This window comes from Schistocerca cancellata, chromosome 4, assembly GCF_023864275.1.
Source record: "Schistocerca cancellata isolate TAMUIC-IGC-003103 chromosome 4, iqSchCanc2.1, whole genome shotgun sequence".
Taxonomy (NCBI): Eukaryota; Metazoa; Arthropoda; class Insecta; order Orthoptera; family Acrididae; genus Schistocerca; species Schistocerca cancellata.
Window position 1 is genome coordinate 752,811,175 of NC_064629.1, and position 21,719 is coordinate 752,832,893.

Sequence of the window (21,719 nt, forward strand, 5' to 3'; positions counted from 1 at the left end):
CTATCACGGTTATTAAATGGATATACCCATTGGCCTCAGCTACTTGGAATCCAGTCACAATCACTGGGTGCAGACTCATTACTTTTCTTTGCTTACCTCTCGTTCATCAGATGGCAAAATGCCTACATTAGATGCTGTTAGTTTAAGTGCTTGCTCAGAACAAGTTTCTGCTTTTGACAATGTTGAATGGTTACTTACATTTGATAATGGATTATCTTTTGACAAAAAGTAGCTACCTATTAGCTTTTTAATTTTCTCTAGCATTCTCATGAATTCTGTATTGCATTCACATTTTCCTGAGTGCTTCTGGGCACCAGATTTATGTTCATAACACAATACTGTCCTGGAAATAAATAATTAAATACTTACTAGAATATATTTGCATGAATAAGGAAAGCATCAAATAGCAGTTAAAGTAGGGGTTCTAAACCATTTTTAAAATTTTGTAACCAGCCTCACATTAGCAATAATATAAAGAGAATTGCCTGGTAGATGCAGAATATATGTATTACTTACAGAAGCAAAGAAGGCTAATTTTCATGAAAACAACTTCCACACTCCCGTCACTGCGAATTTAACTGAATAAGTGAAAATAAGCACAGCACTTAAACCCAAAAACACCACATGTAAAACAACAACACACTGACAATAGAGTCAAGTGCAAAAATAAACTGTTGTCAATATTGTTGCCAATGCCATTTTTATGAAAATAGCAAAGTCACACTGCTAGAGTCTGTTTAAATTCCTACAGGCGCATTAGCAATGGAGTAAATGCTATTCTTTTCACCAAAGGGGTTCTAGAATGTCACTCAGTCCATATTTAAATGCCTTTCACCAACAGAAAAACTCATTGTCTATATTAAGGAGGACCTTCGTCATTCAACATATCTCACGACATCTGAAGTATCTATACGTATTGTGAGGGTGGGTTTGAAATACACCTGAATGTGATTCCAATTATTTGTAACCTATATGAGAAGCAAGAAGGAAAGTGATTTGATCCCACAAAGTGGATAATACATTAAAAAGGTAAAAAAGTTTCAGTTTATGGGTGCTGAGTGGCAAGAAATTAATGTAGATAAAATGGCTAAAAATTATATCACACAGTGAAGAGTAAGACTACAAAATGGTACTCACTCATGCAATCCCACAACAAACCCACACAATCACTATCTCACACACATTAAAACAACAGAGAAAAGTGAAGAAGGTGATATACCTGGGATTAAAATATAAATAAAACAACAGAGGAGTTAAAATAATGCCACAGGGAAATCAGAATTGCTGAGCACTTAGCAAAAACATGGGTGAGGCAGTCACCCTTTTAACACATTATTATTGTGTCCCTAGGTTTTAAGAAATAAGTTGGACATATCACAAAACCTTAAAATTCTCAATACATTTATTTGAATGTCACATAAAATACAGGACAGATCTGATCTGTTGGCAAAATCTGCCACTGTCCTCTGATCTGAAAATAAAATACAGTCCATTAAAATGTGATGCACAGTGATCTGCACACTACAAGCATCACACATTGGAGGGTCCTCTCACTGGAATAAGAAGCTACATTTCGTAGGGCCGTGGCTTATGTGCAGATGAGTAAGGCGTACCTCATCACACCTGCTTCGCTGGAAGGGGTTCAAATGGCTTTAAGCACTATGGGACTTAACAACTGAGGTCATGTCCCCTAGACTTAGAACTACTTAAACCTAACTAACCTAAGGACATCACACACATCCATGCCTGAGGCAGGATTCAAACCTGCGATTATAGCAGCTGGAAGGGGGTACACGAAGGCTGTGTTCTGGACTTAACTAGATGCAGCTAATTGTCTGCCACTTTCAGCCACTCTTGCCCCCATTGATGCATGACTCTGTACCTCAACAGTGAGGTGATAACATGCAGGGGGATGGCATGTGGAACTAACTGAGGATCTCAACATGCTTGCTTGGCTGCTACATCTGCCCTTCATTCCCTGCAATATCCACGTACTCTGGCACCCTTTGTGGGCAGAGGTGGGCACCCTGGGGTATTCTGGACTGCCTTATCTGCTGTGTACAAGTGCTATAAAGAGAGAAGGGAACTCAGAGAATCAGATCAGACAGGGAATTTAACACCCAGAACACATCTCATCTGCTCCAGTGCCTGCAAGATCATGTATAATTCCATGTCGAATACACTAAACTTACGAGGCAGTCTGAACTTGTGGACATAATCAGCAAAAACAACAGAGTAACTAATGGAGACTCCCTGTTTAGACCCATCAGTAAATACAGCTACATAGCTATGGTATTCAGCTAAAATGTCATAAAACAATGTATTAAAAACATATGGAGAAGTGCAACCTCTCCTGTACTGCACTAAACCTAAAAACATTCTGGGTCTCTGCAGTAACCTGGGTGGTAAGAGGTGAAAACCCTGTATTTGGAGTTGGACTTGCTCCACACTAAGTGTCACCAGTTCACACTTCGAGAGGATCCCACATGGCCTTGTTGCTGATGGACGATTGGTAAAGTGATGTTCCGTAACTGGATGAGCAATGGTGTGGTATGGAGGTGAACTGGGAGTAGTGAGGAACCTACATGCCTGATGCACTACGAGCAGTTGCCACCAGATGATAAGTGGTGGTTCCCCAGCCTCAGCACAGAGACTGGGAATGAGGCTTGTCCTGTAGGCACCTGTGGCCAGCCTAATCCCCTCATGTTGGGTAGTGTCAATAATCTTCTTGTAAGAAGGCCTTGCTGACTAATACCCTGTGTACCCATAATCTAGCCATGATCACTGGAAAGCCCTATGAAACTGAAGCAGATGTGCACTGTCTGTTCCCAAGGACCTGTGGTTAAGACACATCAAGATGTTCAGTGCCTTCTGGACCCTTTTGCCTTCAGGTCCTATATGTGTGGTAACTATGACAATTTGGAGTTAAAAATGAGGCTTAGAAACCTCACAGAGCCTTTAAAAGTGAGAATAGCATTCCTCATATTAAAGCCAGATACACTGCAAATACAATGACAATTATTAAAATACATGCACGCGCACATGCACACTTATCTGCAGAAAACTGAAAACCATCTCCCCAGCCCACTGCTTTAACCTCTACACTGTAATTTCCAAATGCTGAGTCACTGTTGAAATACTGGAGGAGGAACAGAAAATTGCAAAATCATGTGCAAATAAGGAGAATTTTACAGGACTCCTTACCACAGACATAATAATGTTTATGACAACGGAACAGACAGTAACTCTTAAAACACTGTCATGAGGAAGACCATTCTCCTGCTCAGGACGATCTGACAACACATTACCAACTCAGGACTTAACAAGACCATGATTAACTATTTGGTCCATGCTCTTTCCTATGCAGCTCATTAAGGTGACTCATTGGTATCTACTGGGACATATTCAGTCCTTACCTTGTTTGAGGAGAGGTATCAAAACTGTCTCCCTCCGCATGTTGGGGACGTGGTGTCTGCCACGCCAAAATAAAACATTTGGTGTAGATTTCCTTTGATGCTGCTGGTGAATGTCAAAGCATGCGGTAACAGATTTGGTCCGGATTGGGTGCATTATCACGAGCCTCAGCCAATGCAGAATCCAGCTCCCACCTAGAGAAAGGGCAGTTGTAACACTCAAAACTGTTGGATTTGAAGTTCAACTGGCCCCTCACTGGGTCACACAGTATTAAATTTTGCAGAGGTAAATACAGCAAGTACACAGTGATTCTCTGACACACATGAACTTCAACTGCAACTGCCTGCAGGTCAGTACCCAGAGGGAGAGCAAAGGAGTAGCACGCATTATTCACAAGCACAGCGACCCTTCCCTTGGCCCCTTCCACAGTCGGGTCATCCTTGCAATGAATAGTATAGCCCCATAGTACAGGGGCATCAGACACTTTAAAAGGATTTCCTGTAAACACAAACATAGGAGACATTCCTTTGCTAGGTATTTCAGTTCCTCCATGTGTGTCCTGAACCCATTAACATTCCAGTGCAGTTTGGGAGCCGTTTATCACAGATGATGATGATGATGATGATGATGATGATGATCAGCGCCCGTGTTATGACCCTACCTTTGCTTGGTCCAAACTCGCCACTTTCAGGAATGATGATGAAATGATAAGGACAACACAAACACCCAGTCATCTCGAGGCAGGTGAAAATCCCTGACCCCGCCGGGAATCGAACCTGGGACCCCGTGCTGAGGAAGCGAGAACGTGACCGCGAGACCACGAGCTGCGGACGTTTATCACAGAAGTAGCACTTTCACACTGTCCTTCCACTAGGGAAGATAGCCCAGTGCCACTAGTAGTGGGTGAAGGCACACTCTTGGGGCAAGATGAGTGCCCCAGGCTGATATCAAGGTCCATTGGCTCTAAAGATAAACTGTAAGAGACATCAGGGGATGTGACACTGACATCATCAAACTGATTACTTCCCTCCTCCTTGAGTGGTTCATGTTTTGCTTTTATTGCCTAGGGAGGCTTTGGAGCCACACCCACATAACTTGTAGTGGCAGCATGAGATGATGGACCAGACTGAACCTTTTGAGGGGCAGGGAGCTCTGCAACGTCGGTCTTTTCTAATGTTCTGTAGAGGGGGAAGGGGGGGGGGGGGGATGGGCTTCGAGATAACTTCAGCAGCACGAGGGCATTGACAAACATAGGTACCAGTGCTGACACTAACACATTTGTGTAGCAATATTGGTCTTTTGAATTGGCTGTTCAAGAACAGAAGCAAAGGAAGTTGTGAATCCGGGGGGCACCATGGCTTTATACATCTTTTTGGCCCCACCATATGGGGCGTGCTTCGTAGTTTTAATTTCTTATAAGCCTTCCGTTCTTCAAGATATATGCTACAGGCCGTACTCCAGACAGGGTGATCCCCAGAGCAATTCAAACACTTCAAAGGAAATTAACAAGCCGTTCTACATTTGCCAAAAGTGGCTTCTCCTTAACACTCAAGAGTAATATGTGTTTAGTGCTGGCATTTCAATCAGCATAATGAGTTAGGGGACATAGGGTTGCACACTTAGGTGAAGGAATCCTGGCTCGACATGCTCTGGAAGTTTGGTGCTGTGAGAAGTAAGTATAAACAAGTCATCTTAACAAGATCACAATCCACCGTTTTCATAATATTTTTGACATTAAAAATGCCTTCTTGGCCCCATTCAGCTTTAAGTTAATCTTCGTGAATGTCCACCAGATCCCTCCTCGTCACAACACCTTAGCTGCTGTTCAAGATGGTAAACAGCTCACTTTCAGTGGCACATTCTCCAAGGTTTTTTGCTTTCTGCAGGTTTATCACTTGTTTTCAATCAACAGTTCCTCCTTGTGAAGTTGCCTGACAGATTTTAAGATGCCGACAATGCCCTCTAAACCTTTTTGGTGGAAGAAAGGTGAAACTTTGTCAAAGTTGCCCTCTTTCCTCTTTACTATTAAAAACACATTCTGACTAGCAGCATGCATTCTGTTGTTAGGAAAAGTCTTTAAATTAATGTCTTCGTCAGGAGGATTGGCTACATGATCCCTCTTGTTTGATTGGTCTTGGTACCTACTGGTGGCTGGGAGGAGGAGGAGAAAATTTTAAGGGTACCATCGTGGTCCCACAAGCAACTAGGGGGATAAAGGTCTGCTTCGACAGAGCCCCACAAGCCTAAGTAAGCCTTATCCAACTGAGGTGTGGCAGTTTCTCCAGAGGTTGCCCACTAAAGACTGTTCCACATCAACAGCCATGCGTCTCACCTGCATGCAGCACACCTTTAGATTTTTTTAAATTTTTTATTTTTATATATAGAGGTTTTTACACTCATCACAATTCAGGTGCTCAAGCCAGGAGTCCCATTCCCTGTGGCACACAATGTTCCACCACCATACCATACGATGGTCACTGAAGCAGGCCCAGAGCATACAGTGACGGAGGACTAGTGGCACTTATGAATCCCCAGGTCAGAAAACCTGGTGTCTGCAACCCAGTACCTAACGAACGAATGGTGAGCCCCCGAGAGCCTGATAAGTGTACCACAAGATTTTTTGCAATGAAAATTGACACTTGAGTCCACTGTATGAAGTTACCATTTGATTACATGAGACAATACTATCATATGTATTTAAATGAACCGTTCAAACTAATCGCAGGCATTAAAGAGTATGAGTCAGTAAGTGCAGACAATGACTGGACTTTCCCTCAAATAAGTCAGCTTTCGTTTCAAAAACTTACTGAACTATATAGATATTATTTGCATGAACCGATGAACTTACTCTTTGCATTTGCAACAAAAGTTTCAATCGCTTCGCTTTGAATCACTTCTTTTTCAGATTTTTCTTGGTACTAATTTTATTACATTTCTTTTTATACCTATATGTGATATCTTGAAATGAGTAATCCGACTTTTAAAAACTGCAAGATCCTTTACTCTACATCATCAGAAAAAAAGTCCATTCATACAGGATAATGTCCTCAAAACCAGATTTCTTTTTTGCTTAAGGGAAAAACTTACAAAGTCACCATCATTTTAGTGACTTTTACAAAATTCTGCAGCTTTGTTTTTTAATGTATACAATACACTTTCAGAACAATCAAAACAAAATTTCTTTGGAACCATATGACTCTCTTCTTATCACATCTGTAAGACAATACACTACCATTTACAAGGCTTGAATTGTTCCACACAATCTAAACAATTTAAGTATTTGCCTAAAATTTTAAACACCATTCTGCACACCAAATAATCCTAGCACATATTTTTTGTTGATGATTTCACTTAGTATCCACTGTGGGATGACATAATATACAGAATAGTATTTACGCTTGGACTTTAGTCACAATGTTGTGTTTCGAACAGTAAGCATAAAGTAAAATGAAGAAAGCAAAAATAAAATCAAATGTTGAAACTTCCTAGCAGATTAAAACTGTGTGCCAGACCTAGACTCGAACTCGGGACCTTTGCCTTTCGTGGGCAAGTGCTCTACCAACTGAGCTACCCAAGCACGACTCACGCCCCGTTCTCACAGCTTTACTTCCACCAGTAAACAGACTTTCTTCTAGGAGTGCTAGTTCTGCAAGGTTCGCAGGAGAGCTGCTGTGAAGTTTGGAAGGTAGGAGATGAGGTACTGGTGGAAGTAAAGCTGTGAGGACAGGGTGTGAGTCGTGCTTGGGTACCTCAGTTGGTAGAGCACTTGCCCGCGAAAGGCAAAGGTCCCGAGTTCGAGTCTTGGTCCAGCACACAGTTTTAATCTGCCAGGAAGTTTCATATCAGCGCACACTCCGCTCCAGAGTGAAAATCTCATTCTGAAAATCAAATGTTGATTTCCATTTTTAACACAGATTTATAGATGTGCTCTTCTGTAATGAGAGTAGTGATGGCCCTAATATTACTGTACTTTCTTGATCATGTGCAGCAAGCTTGCTGAAATAAACAGCTAACTAGCCACATGTAGAGGTATCCATTTCTGCCTAACATGCACCACACCAACTTGTTTCCCCCCCCTTTCCTTTCACTTTTTTTTCCTTTCCTGTGTGAATTGGCAGTTAAAGCTTCGAATCTGCTTTTTGTGAGATGTTAACAAATGACAAAAAAATTGCAGCATGTTTTCACACGATACATCCCATTGCGAAGAAAATAATGGTGATTCATTGATGTGTTGTTGCCAATTTCCCGACAAGGGGGCTTCAGAAAGCAAGTTACGCGTGTTGTCCCACGCTAAGACCACTGCGCAACAGATGTGGTGTATTGTCAGAAGAGAGTACACATTCTGGGTCCCCTATAGACACAGCTCTGCCGTAGTACAGACAACAAGTGCATCACAGTCTGGGGGCGAAATGGCACGACAACTGGAGCCGTACTCCACAGTGGAAGTATGCGAGTCAGTACAGTTCCTGTTGGTAAAATATCTAAATTGTACACAGATTCATCATGAAATTCTGGCAGCATATGGACTACATGTAATATCACATACATTTGTATTGTAATGGTACCAACAATTTGACCAACATTTCGCATATGTGTTTGATGCTGATCAGCAAGGAAAGTCATCGACATTGACCACATATGACAACATCCAGGCAACTGAGGAACTGACTGGCAGCAATCACAGATTTTCCAATGATGAGGACACGTACACATCAGATCTAGAATGGCTCTATGACTGCGGGACACATTTCTGTAGTCAAAGAACTGAAAAATTGGTAGAACACATTGACTGTTGTTTACACAGGCTATGTGACAATGCTGAAAAATAGTGCCACGTATCTGTGTCACTTTGAAGTGCAGTGCAACATCCAATAAAAGTAACTCGGCTTGCCATAATAATATGTAATCTACTTTTTGAAGTCCCTCGTACTAAAACCTGGTCCAGTATAAATGCTGAGGAGATAAAATAATTAAAAGCCTTGCAGCATAAATTACTCAACAGGAATGAAGCTTGTATGATTCACACCATGACCTGCAAGACCATTCTATGTTCCAAATGAAAAACAACCCACAATTGCACTAATTATGTTTATACTAAATCTTGACCATGCTTTCAACCATCGTAATATAGCCTTCTTCAGAAGTCATAAGCTTTTAAAAATGAAAAACGTCTTAGCCCAGCCGCTGCGTTACAATCAATAAAATAAAATAAAATAACTTCAACAGACATAAGCCTGTTTCGATCATAAGTAGAACTACATATGGCAACCGTATGTCCTCCGCCACTAAATCCGTTATATTTCGTAACGGTTGCTGGTGTTGTTGCCATGATGAAAATAACATTCTATGTTCATCACATCTAGTTAACTGACTACCATTTTTTAAAGTATGTGCACCTTTTTCTAGCTTAGGGAAATGTCCATTAATGAACCAACTGTCCTGTCACCAACACAACCCTTATTAGTTCTGAATGATGAACTTTAATGGAAGTGAGAGCACATCTCTCTCAGCATTTTTTTTTTTTTTTAAGCAGACTTACTGTGGGTCAAAGGGAAGGGTCCATAAAGGGAAAGGTTATCACTTTAATTTCTTTGAGTGCATAAAACATAAAGAAATTCTTTGTAATAATGTATTCTGCAACAATACTTATACCAAAGTTGTAGTGTTTAACAATATACAGATTCAAAGAAACAACAGTCCAAAACTCACTTTTTGTAGTACAATAGTTTTAAAACACTCTACACAGGTTACTGCTATTATATTGTATCAACAATGGAGCAGTTTCTCCGTTAACATCTATCACTTGGAGGTAATGGAATAAAGCTCAACAATTGAAATACAAATGAGTTATGATTTTGTAACACACATATGGGGCACCTTACTGATCATTCATGGATTATAATAAGAAATGAAATGTAAAAATTTACTTTGAGAAGAGTAATGCGATGTTTGCCACAAGTATTAGTTTCCGTGCTCACCAAATAAACTGATACTATGAAAGTACTAATTCATAATTGTTACGGTGATTTTATACACAGTTCTTCATTTAGGTCAATTTTAATTTACAATACAAACTAAAATGTGCCTTTTGTGGTTGCATGTTAAAATTATTTGCATTAACTGTTGTTATCGAAGACCATCACATATTTACAGAGGCACTACAGCTCCCCGGTAGTGTTTGCCCCAACATTTATATGAATAGCCAGTAATGCAGACGACTGGTGTAGACTCAGAAATAAAGCATACTAAAAACCTGTACATTAAAATACACACATACTAGAAGTGAAGTAAAATTAGTTTTCAATGAGACTGAGTCAAACTCCTGTCTGTTAGACAGGAATTACTGACTTGCAATGTATGGGTCGTGGAAACACATGAAGCATGTTCTCACTTACAAATAATTAAATATTTCTTCAAAACTGGGGACTTTGTGGTTACATATAACTATCAAAGTCTGCACTACTGGCAAATGGTAGTATATCACATTTAAACTAATCTACAGGGTCATTCAGTTAAAAGTATTATAAAATTTTTTGCAAAACCTATACAGTGATGATTTTCTCCATTACATTTGTGCCTTTAAAAACGATTTCTATCCCAAAGTAAACTTCTACTTCCACTTTTTAACAATCTGAGGAGACTGTTAATGAGCAATCATGAATTTACATAGATAAAAACTTATATGTATTTTTCACAGAAAACTGTAAAACTGTTCAATCAAGTAAAAGTTTCTTTAGACATTCACACTACAAAAATGTGTTTCAGAGGTAGAAAATTATCATCTCATTGATCTGAACAGAGTAGAGATCCAAAAACACAAGACACATATATGAAAAATATCTAATACATGAACTAGTCTGTTGATTACACACATCAGTTTCTGCACAGAAGAGACTGGCAATGCTGAATGTAATAACAGGGAAAAGATAGATATAGGGTCTCTGTGAAATGTGTTAAATAAAGGTACACAACTGAAAGCAACAATAATTGAACACTTTCCCATTCACACAGTTTGCCACAGTTGCAATTGTGTCGGCTCAAAAATTTTGCATACTACTTTCACACTGTCTTTAAGGAATACTTTAATAACAACCTGAAATGACATGATTTTTCTTTTCTCTCTCTGTTTTCCTTTTCTTTTCTTTTTTTACAAAAGATGAGGAAATAAATATGTAACAAGTATCAACATTTACATCTGCATTATTATATAACAAAAATTTGAGTAACACAGAAGTAAATTTTAAATTACACATATAAAAACACTGAACAATAATAATCAAACATGCAATTAACATTGCGTAATAGGGGTTTTCTGCACACACACACACACACACACACACACACACACACACACACACACCAAGTATATTATCATTTCAACAATGTATACGAGGAGTCATAAACATGAAAAAATCTCAATTAATCCAATTTTATACATTATAAATACATTAAAATATTTGGCAAGAATGTACATAACAATGTTAAACTTGTATTATAGAAAAAAGGACAGAAGACATCAGAAAATGACACACACAGAAATGATAGAAATTATGTCACTGAAGAGAACAGTTACACCCAATATGAATGTCTGATATGCTGGCTAAACTCAATCAAACAGAACTGCCTGTGGCTACTAACAAGATTCTCTTCCCTCCCTTTTCTTCAGGTATACGTAAGATGTGCTGAGGGCTACCCGTATGTTTTACTGGGAAGGTACATTGTGAAAATATGCAGAAGTTGTGCTGAGCAAACCCATCCTTTGTTTCTGTTTTCTCTGCTCAGTCATCTGCAATAAAAGGGATCTTATTAACAAGTGCTAACTGCATATAAAGAATAAAATAACCAAATCTATGGTGAAATCAGAGATTTATAACATTAATAAGTGTTCTCCTACCTGATCTTTTAATTCAGTGAGCTGATGTGAAAGTGTTGCCACAAGATTCTGAGTTTTCTCTAACTGCGCCTGCAGTGTCCTTAACTCCATTTGCTCACCTTCACCCTCATCCGCAGCCAGAGACATTGCTCTCAGTCTTGGAAACCAATCGAGATTGCGGTCCTGTAACAGATTGCAACCAAATTTGTCAGCATAAGATTTTTACAACTCTACTGTTAGCTAATTTTACACTACTTGTACCATGGTGCATTAACAGTTCTGATCTGTAGCAACAATATCCCTACCATTATTGTGATCAATGAGTAAATATTGTCTTTAAAGATGATTAGTGGGGAACACAGATTTTTTTTATGTACAGTGTCACAATCACTCAAACGTGTAGCGTATGCAATTAAAATATTTTTGAAGAGTGTGTGTGGTTTCCCCTTCCCCTTGAACAATGTGACATATTGGGACTCAAATACAGTCAGTAAACCTATTATACCTATGGCCTTCAAATTGGAAGAGAAGAATGAAGGCAATGATTAGTTGAAATTATGAGTTAATATATGAGATACAAGCAAATTGCTCAACTGTAAGAGAACTGGCTGTGTGATGCAGCTGTGAAGGTGTAACACTATTATCGATATTACCCATAATATAATGGTCTTATATAACTTCTTCATCCATTTATTACTTAATGTGACCTGTATATCCATGCTCTTTGTTGTAACATCCATGTAAATGTTTTATTCATTATTTATAATAATTTATGTAATGTAATTAATCTATGGATGTAATTTCAAAAGTAATGTGCTGTAAAAGGAGGTAAAAATCAAAACTTTAATTGTAATACTTGAAGGGACGTCCCTCCACAATGGAACTAGCTAGGCAGGAATAGAAAAGGTGGATCTGGCAGTTGAACTGCAAGGCTTGTGTGTGGCATGAATCAGTCAGTGGCCAACAGGCAAAGGGTGTGCAGCTTATGAACTGGAAGAGGCCAGAAGAACTGCAAAATTATATAATATAGCCCCACTTGCACAAGTAATTGGCTTATTATTCATGGCATACTTTGGTTATCTCTGTACTATGAAAATCATATGCCAAGAGGACAATTTTCAGAGCTTGTTACACAAGAAGAGCCACTGATACTATTGCCAACTTTTTTGAATAGCACAGGAGATCAACATTGTCACCACCTTCATCTAATTATCAGTTGAGTACTGCATAATTGCATGGTCCAGTTATGTGGTTTCGTTTTCAGCAATAATTTCGTGTTCTGTAAACTTTTTGTTGAGCCACCATAATTTATCCTCAGCCATTTACCTATACAGGGTCCTATATCAAGTGCTATGATAAATCCAAGTATTCTATTTTACTGAACTGAAAAGCAATTATCTTCTTCAACAAAAGTTACTAAACTTTGTGGAGTTATAAAGTACACAATCATATAGTGAACATAAGTTTTGAAATACTCCATATAGTGCTCATTAATGGTCAGTTAACGTTTCATCAAAGAACAATTACTAAGATAAGATTTAAAGTATTCAGTTCAAAGATTCTTCTTATTGAAATTATAGTATTTACAATTTCATGTGTTATGTAGTTAATAGAGTTTCCTGTATTGTGTTGTGACTAAAGTGTTCAGCCTCAATGTGAATCTATTGATAGATTAGTTTTTGAATCCCCATGCTAATAGTTAAGTGACACTTAAATGAAATATTACAATAAAAGCAATCAAGAATAAGCAACTGGCTATAAATATTCAAACTATACTAGACCTAGGTATACCATGTTCCCCTTGAGCTAAATAATATAAGGGAATGTTTCTTGAGAATGCAAATAATAATTAGTACAAAAAGATAAAATTACGTCATAAGTATTTCAACAGCAGTAATTTCCTATAACTAAGCTAACAAAGGAACCTCTTGTCCAAGACAGCAGTGCTCCACCATTACTCATTTACCTATAATTATCACCACCTTCCTACTGTAATATACAGTTCGTAAGTGTTATCTAGAGTCAGTTGTTGCCTAAGAATATTAATACTCCTCCTTTGTAGTTTAAGTCAAATCACTGGTACATCGCTTGCTAAATTGTGCTACTGTCTCATATCTTATCTGCAAAACAGAAGTTCAGTTTCAAGTACAGTCAATCCCAATAGTTGACTTTCTTTAAGAAACAAGTTATTACTGGGTACAACTTTGCCTAATTAGGCTGGTGACCATTCCTTTTTACATAATGACAGTTTACTTGATTACTAATAAAACCTTTGTTCAATTCCCTTTTATCTTGCTACTGCTTCCATTCAATAGAAATCTTTAAGTAAGCAAAATTAGTCCAATACCTTCCCATTACACACCATCATGGTCACAAAAATAACAATCCTTTCACAGGAGTTAAATTATCAGCATATTACTATTTTAATGGTAGCCAGTATTGTCATAAATGTTTTAGTTCCAGTATGGCATTTCCAGTATTTTGCAAACTATTATTAATACTGTGTGATCTGAGGTTTTCCCGGCGTACAGAAATCTTGTAAATTTCTCAGGTATTCAGCCAGGTAGCATCGTCCAAAAGGCACAATATTTCGGCAAGCCGACGTCTTGCCACGTTCTTCTTCAGACACCAAGAACGCCTGAAGATGGCAAGAAGTCGGCTTGCCGAAATATTGTGCCTTTTGGACAACACTACCTGGCTGAATACTCGAGAAATTTTCAAGATACCATTAATATTCATATTAAATATGTTTGAAACATGTTATCAGCATTGAGTTATACATCCCTAATCACTTTGTTGTGAACAGAAACCTGAAATCTTTTACAGACCACAAAATTCCAAATGTGTATGTACAATGTTGATTGGTAATTAAATAACAGTTTATTAACTTGAATAGGAACAAATTCATCTTCTGATAGTTACATCTCTTTTCTTCATAAGGAAAAGCAAATAAATGTCACACAGGCTAAATCATGACAGGGACCGTGAACATTAAGATATGCATTAAAAAGTTTAATAGAGATACAAGCTACACACTCATCACTGCACAATAATGGGTGTTCGATACACAGTCTGCCACTAACTATCAAGCAAGGTGGTGCAGAAGCCCCAATTTGAGCTAACATTTCATGTCTAATAGTCTTGTAATCTGCTCCATGTGTAATGGTATAACTTACTTTCAGGTGTGAACTGTGGACCCCTGCAATTTCTGTGTCAAGTTAGTCACTTTTGTTGATGAAGATAGATGAGGTAAATGTCAAAAGCTCAAAATTTTACCAAAATTTTGCTACCAAGTACGCTAAGAATTTTCTATTTAAGAAATTCATCACAAAAAACCCATTGCCAAACTGTAAGTAGTAAATTACAAACAAAACCTAATGTTTTTAAATAACTTTTGGTTATGTATGTGAAATTCATAATGGATATTCACTATATAAGGTGATTCTGGCACAAGCTCTTTCTGTGGAATGGACAACTAGTTAATTTCCTCCGCATTTTACAATATACTGTGATTCCAAGTGACATCCCTCACAAAAACTATGTATCACTGATGATAAAAGTATGCAATTACAAAATGCACATGAATGAAAAGTTTTTGCATTTTATTGTTTTACACTAACATGAAATCATAACAATACCTTCTTCACATTTACTGTCTGTGAAACTTTGGGAAACAGTTCATGTGGTGAATGAGATTCTCCACAATATTGAAACTAATGCATGATGCAGCACATATAGAAATTTCCTCATACTGCAGGACGTATCAAAAAGAATCACCCAATTTCTAAAAAATCATAACTATTACGTTATTTGAGATATTTGCGTGAACAAACTCTCGAGTTTTCCATGGGTCCTGCTAGGTAGCAGCAGTGTGCACCCACTTCAGTTCTAGTAAAAATGTTGTTGGGCCCGCCAACTTCAGTTTTAGTAAAAAGGTGTCGGGACAACAGAAAGTGTTTTGCGTTTGACATTTTGCGCAGTGCAGGTCAGTAATAACCATTCAGCATGACTTTCATACTAGGTATGGTGTGGCTCCTCCTACAGCACAGAGCATTAGACCATGAACAATTCTGAGAAACAGATTGTTTCAGTAAAGACAAATCACCAGGCTGTCCCTGAGTGTCTGACACAGACATCAAACACATCTGCCACAGCTTCACAAGGAGTCCACAGAAACCCATTCTGCTGTGCAGCTTGACAGCTCAATGTGCCTCCGATGTCCTCCTGTTGTGTTTTGCGTTGACATTTACACATGAAACCATACAAAATTCAGCTACTGCAAGCCCTTCATGAAGGTGACAAACAAAAATATTTGGAGTTCTGTAATTTCATTCTTGGCAAGTTGGAGAATGACAGTCTTCTTCCATACTTAGTGTTTAGTGATGAGACAACATTCCATTTAAATAGAAAGGTGAACCATCATAATGAGGAACAACCACATGAAGTTGTACAACATGAGAGGGACTCTCCAAAATTTATTGTGTTTTGTGCAGTTCCATGGGAAAATGTGTATGGTCCATTTTTCTTGACCAAGAACACTGTTACAGGAAGCACATATCTCAATATGCTTGAGAAATTTCTTTTCCCATTGTTGGAGGCTGATTCGAATGACTTCATTTACTGACAATGGGGCACCACCACACTGGCATCCGGATGTGTGGGAGTTTTTAAATCAAAGGATTACTGAACAATGGATCGGTTGTACTGGACCAAATGATTAAGCCTCCAAGCTCTCTGGAGCTGACTGTATGTGATCATTTCTTATGGGGGTTTATAAAGACTCTGTTGATATGCCTCCATTACCAACAACAATGAATGAACTGGGACATCGCATGACAGCATCTGTGGAAGCTGTAGCTCAAGTTTTCTGTTCATCAAAAACAAAATTAATTGTATATATTTATTAGTATCAGAAATATAGACGTACCAAATCAGATGATTCTTTTTGATACACCCTATATTTGCAGGTCTTCATGTTAATTACTTTTTCTCTTCACTGTTTCATGTCCAACAGAAGATGCTTACCTAGCATAAAAACTAAGATAAGAAGTTTCACCAAACCATTTTGAAATGTTAAATAGATGACAATTTTATTAACCTAGTGCAATAGCTCTTTACAAGCCAGTGTATTATACATGGACTTTCTTATTGCAACTTAGTCACTAAGTAAATGGAAACAACAAAGTAAGGTAACCAATACAAATACCCAGAACAGAAAAAAATTTGAGATCTTTGCAAAATACCAATCGATCTACACTGCATACACACGGTTGTGATGGGGATGACAGACCTGAGATAAAATGTTGAGATTCATATTCGCCAAAATGTGCAAACAATAGCCTCCTTCCAAAATTCTCGAACAGTTATCCATCATGTGACCTTTAAGTCACATATTTCAAATTATGTTGGGTGACTGAATATATAAATACCTGAATTAACTCTTTAGTTACTGAGGAAAACATGTACTTGTTGGCAACTGCATTCTTTACAACAGATGAAAACTTGAAACTTCTTTGCAGATTAAAACTGTGTGCCAGATTGGGATTCGAACCCTATGGCTCATCTTTCGTGGGTTATGTTCTTATTGACTGAGTTGTACAGGAACCACACACAGCCAGCCCTTACAGTTTTACTTCCACAAGTACCTTCACAGATGTTCTGCTACATACTTTGTTGGATTGAGTCCCATTTTGGTACACAGTCCAGGTAGCTTCAAAAAAACTGCACACTCCACAGCAAAGTGAAAGATTCATTCTGGAAACCATCCCCTAGACTATGGCTGAGCCATTTATCTGCAGTATCCCTTCTTCTAAAAGTGATACTTCCACAAGGTAGTAGAAGAACTTCTGTGAAGTCTGGAACATAGGAGGGAGGTACTGTCAGAAATAGAGCCATGAGGGCAAGTCTGAGAGTCATGCCCAGATACCTCAGTTAATAAGAGCACAGCTGGGAAAGAAAAGATTCTGGGTTCAAGTACTGGCCGGGAATACAAATTTAATCTGGCAGGAAGTTTCAAAATGGTTCACAGTCCACTGGAGAGTGAAAGATTCATTCTGCAAATAAAAATGTATAAAAAATATGTACTGAAGCACAGTTTGCTAGGAGTGAAATATATTCCGCAACAATCGAGAATTCACCAGTGAAGTCAATGTACTTTGTGATTGTACATTGAGTGTAACAGACACTCCAGACATACGCCATCATTCTTCCTCCTGCCACCTAGGTGTGTGAACAGATACTTTAAATAATACTGATAGGAAATAGCAGGTGGCACGAAGACGCAAATTTCTCAACTAGCTAAAAGATAAAATTCAACTGAGCAACTACACTGTAACCCACTTCTGAGGCAACTGATGATGTAAGTTAACTCCAATATCAACTTCATTACACTAAATTGAGGAAAATGACAGAGGAGCAGGATGCTAATATTACTGCTGGATGGATGAAATACATGAAGTACAAATATTAATGGAAAATAAACTGGTCTTGAGATACCTTAGTACGATGTGTGTAACAAATCCTTCATTTACGATATTTTATTTCAGTTACTATATTCATATACTTTATGAACATGCATGTCCACATTACTAGAATGGTCAAAATAATTGTACATAAAAATAAACAGAAGCTTTGTAAAGTCTTAATTTGCAAGCAGTCCAAAACAGAATTGGAAAAAAAAAAAAATGAATATAGAAAAATAGAAGAAACAGGTACATTTTGAAAATTAATATTATAATGGGATCTGGCTTAGTTTTTTTAGTTTTGCAACAATATTGTGAATGTGCATTGTTCAGAAGAAGAAGAAGAAGTAGCAGTTCAAGGCAGAATCTTATCATGGTGATTTTGCACCTCTGGCAGAGCTGCAAAAACTCGTGGCGTAAATATCACTTTGGCAAAGTGACGTGTTACCCAACGTCTGTCTAGCCAGTGAATGATGATCGCAACAGTTGAAAATTCCTTTTTACTTAAGTATTTTAGAATTGCAAACTGTTTTGAAGTGTTTTTAATGTTTGTGCATCTAAACAGGTACGGATGGACATATCGCGTCTTCGAGGTGGGATGGTGAGGGCAGCTATACTACACATTGTGGTGCCTGCTTTCTTGGCAGATATTCTGTGCTACGGCATTCTGGCTCAGAGAAATGGGTCATGCGATCAAATAAAAGCAAACACTGTGACAATGGTGTCGACGTCACATGACACAGATGGTGCTTAATTATCTGGCAGATTAATACAGAACCATTATTTGTTAATGTCAGACAGAAGCAATGTAATGTTATAAGCTTTCACATTCCATTATACAGCTGCAACAGAGTAGTAGTCCACATTATTGAGATTTACACTGTCTGCCTGAACTTTATTTCAAGAGGCAGCAGTTCAGAATTGACGAATAACAGCACTTGTAATCTGGGCCTACAAATTTCTGCAAAGTACCAGAGTGGGTAACAATTCATTCTGACGACCTAGTGCAGGACCAAGAATAAATTCCATGGTGAGAATAAATAAAATTTGGCAAAAAGAATATATTAAAAGAAGACCAAGAAGAAATTAACAGTTTTTAGGGAAAAATTTACGGACGAATAGTGCTGTTGTCATTGTCTTTAACGATGTGGTCAACAGCAGAAACATTATATTCAATCGCTTCAATAATTACATCCGAGAAGGATTAACAGTGTTCACAAGAATTAATTTGTTGATGAATAATAATTAAATCAATTGACAACAATCAGCTTATTAAAGTCTATGACTCAGAAGATAGGCAGCCGAATCTTCGAAGAACTGCAACTGTTTCATCTATTCCAAATCTATGCTACAGCAGTGGGCAGTAGCAATGTCAGCTGAACACCTACTAATGGTAGTGCAATTTCACTGAGATGCAGTGGCACGATTCCAGTAACATCATGACACAGCGAGCTGCTCTACTGAGGTCAGTGGACTTTATCAAAATCAACTCATTTTTTCAATTTTGTTTTTCAAAAAGTTTTTAATGAAGTCATCCACACTTTAACAGTTATTGGTAGGAGAAAGTCTGTCATTAACTTAGTATCGCTTTCACTGTATACCTTTACTGACCAGAAGCATGGGGCAACAGTTTAAGGAGACTGTGAAAAGTTGGAGCAAGCAATTTAGTAAGCAACTAGATACTAAATTAAATGAGTTGAACACAAGTATCAAAGGTCCTTGGCTAATGCTGATACAAAGGCTCGAGGTGACAAGATGAAGTCGAATGTTCGTACCCAAAGTTTTATGCTAGATGCAAATACAGCTGAATTAAATGCAAACATCAAGGTGTAAGGTGTTAAATCTGTAAAAACACTTGTTGAAAATATTGCACTGTCAGAAATTAAATGAACACATAAGGGACCTGATAAAAAAAATTAGAAATTAATAACAGAACATCACAGTTACAAGCTACAATGTCTGCTTTAGCAGAGGAGTTACATTACGAGGTGAGATAGGGACTGTATAGAGGATGTGTAGGCATTTCGCAGTGAAACTTCTGCAGTGAGGTTGAAACAACTTCAGCAACATTTGGCCGGTCCACATTCATAGCCATCAACTTGCTTTGGATGAAGAGGTGCACACCTGGGTACAATCACGGTCCCACGGGCAACCGCAAACATTTTTCCATGAATGCATTGACTACCGTGACTGACACTGGGATAAATTTATTAACAATTATGGTGATTGTTTTTAAAATAACAAACAGCTTACCTATTAAACTTCCTGGCAGATTAAAACTGTGTGCCCGACTGAGACTCGAACTCGGGACCTTTGCCTTTCACGGGCAAGTGCTCTACCAGCTGAGCTACCGAAGCACGAGTCACGGCCGGTACTCACAGCTTCACTTCTGCCAGTATCTTGTCTCCTACCTTCCAAACTTTACAGAAGTTCTCCTGCGAACCTTGTAGAACTAGCACTCCTGAAAGAAAGGATACAGCGGAGACATGGCTTAGCCACAGCCTGGGGGATGTTTCCAGAATGAGATTTTCACTCTGCAGAGGAGTGTGCACCTGACCGAGACTCGAACTCGGGACCTTTGCATTTCGCGGGCAAGTGCTCTACCATCTGAGCTACCGAAGCACGACTCACGCCCGGTACTCACAGCTTCACTTCTGCCAGTATCTCGTCTCCTACCTTCCAAACTTTACAAAAGCTCTCCTGCGAACCTTGCAGAACTAGCACTCCTGAAAGGAGTGGCTAAGCCATGTCTCCGCTGTATCCTTTCTTTCAGGAGTGCTAGTTCTGCAAGGTTCGCAGGAGAGCTTCTGTAAAGTTTGGAAGGTAGGAGACGAGATACTGGCAGAAGTGAAGCTGTGAGTACCGGGCGTGAGTCGTGCTTCGGTAGCTGAGATGGTAGAGCACTTGCCCGCGAAAGGCAAAGGTCCCGACTTCGAGTCTCGGTTGGGCACACAGTTTTAATCTGCCAGGAAGTTTCATATCAGCGCACACTCCGCTGCAGAGTGAAAATCTCATTCTGGAAGCTTACTTTTTATTTTTCCATGTGCCTCATTTTTTATTTGATTGTCTTTTATATCTAGAGACACTATCATTGTGAAGACTGGAAGGTTGTTAGCAAACAGACCTCTAAGGAAGGAGGCGTACTTGTTGGTTACTAGAGAAGCAGAATATTGTTGGTTTTGAGGCATACTCCAAAGCTGCAAAATAGAGGAACCTATCCGATCTATAGTGGTCCAGTTATTATACTGTGTTAATAGATGAATAATAAGGATGAAGTGGTCTGAGCCTTGTGTACTGTTCTTAATGCAGATAATCATATGTAGGGGAGTATAGTACTACAAAAGGTTGCTATTGGTCCTGAAATTGCTATTGATTAAGGGCAGTGACACAGTGAATGAGTATATGTGCTGTAATCATTATGGCGATATATTTTGTAAGTGTTTTGTATATCTGATTTATTAGATGACAATCTGATGAGTATTAATGTGCTTTCTAATGGATGGTAGTGACAATGATTGCTACGATTTTGTACAGGGGGAATTTGTATTGTTTGATAATCTACTTAGTTTTATGGTTGGGTTCGTGCATATTTCTTAGGAGAGGTTAGCTTAACTCATTTGTAAATAGCATAGGTATTTACCTAACCAATGTTACTTGAAGGAAGTAAAAACCAAGTACAGGGTATATATTATGAGTCATAATTTTGCTTTAGTAGTTTAATCTGTTAACAGTGTGGAGGTTACTACTTGTGTTGCTACTCTCTCCACAGACATTCAACAGCAGGGTGTTAGAACCAATGTTTGGGGCTTACGGGCGTGAAGCCAGAGGTGTTGATTCTGTGGGATTGGCAGAGATCCTCATCCTCTGGCCCACCACTGGAATACCCACCAGGTGTGGATCCTTAGGAAAGGAAGGGGGTGGGAGTGGGGAGTGGGTAGGGGATAGGTGTATGTGTTTGGGCTTCATCATTT

General features: G+C 38.6%; 1 protein-coding gene across 1 annotated transcript in view; it reads right to left on the bottom strand.

Moving 5' to 3' along the window:
* Positions 1 to 7,194: 7,194 nt before the first annotated feature.
* The window catches only part of LOC126184403 (inositol 1,4,5-trisphosphate receptor), a 372,462-nt gene continuing 357,937 nt past the window's right edge, over positions 7,195 to 21,719 (bottom strand). The window contains exons 48-49 of the mRNA XM_049926787.1: positions 11,309 to 11,470; positions 7,195 to 11,200 (exon numbers count right to left, since the gene is read on the bottom strand). Of these exons, the coding sequence (XP_049782744.1) occupies positions 11,117 to 11,200; positions 11,309 to 11,470 (246 nt within the window). The 3' untranslated portion in view covers positions 7,195 to 11,116. The remainder of the gene's footprint in view (positions 11,201 to 11,308; positions 11,471 to 21,719) is intronic.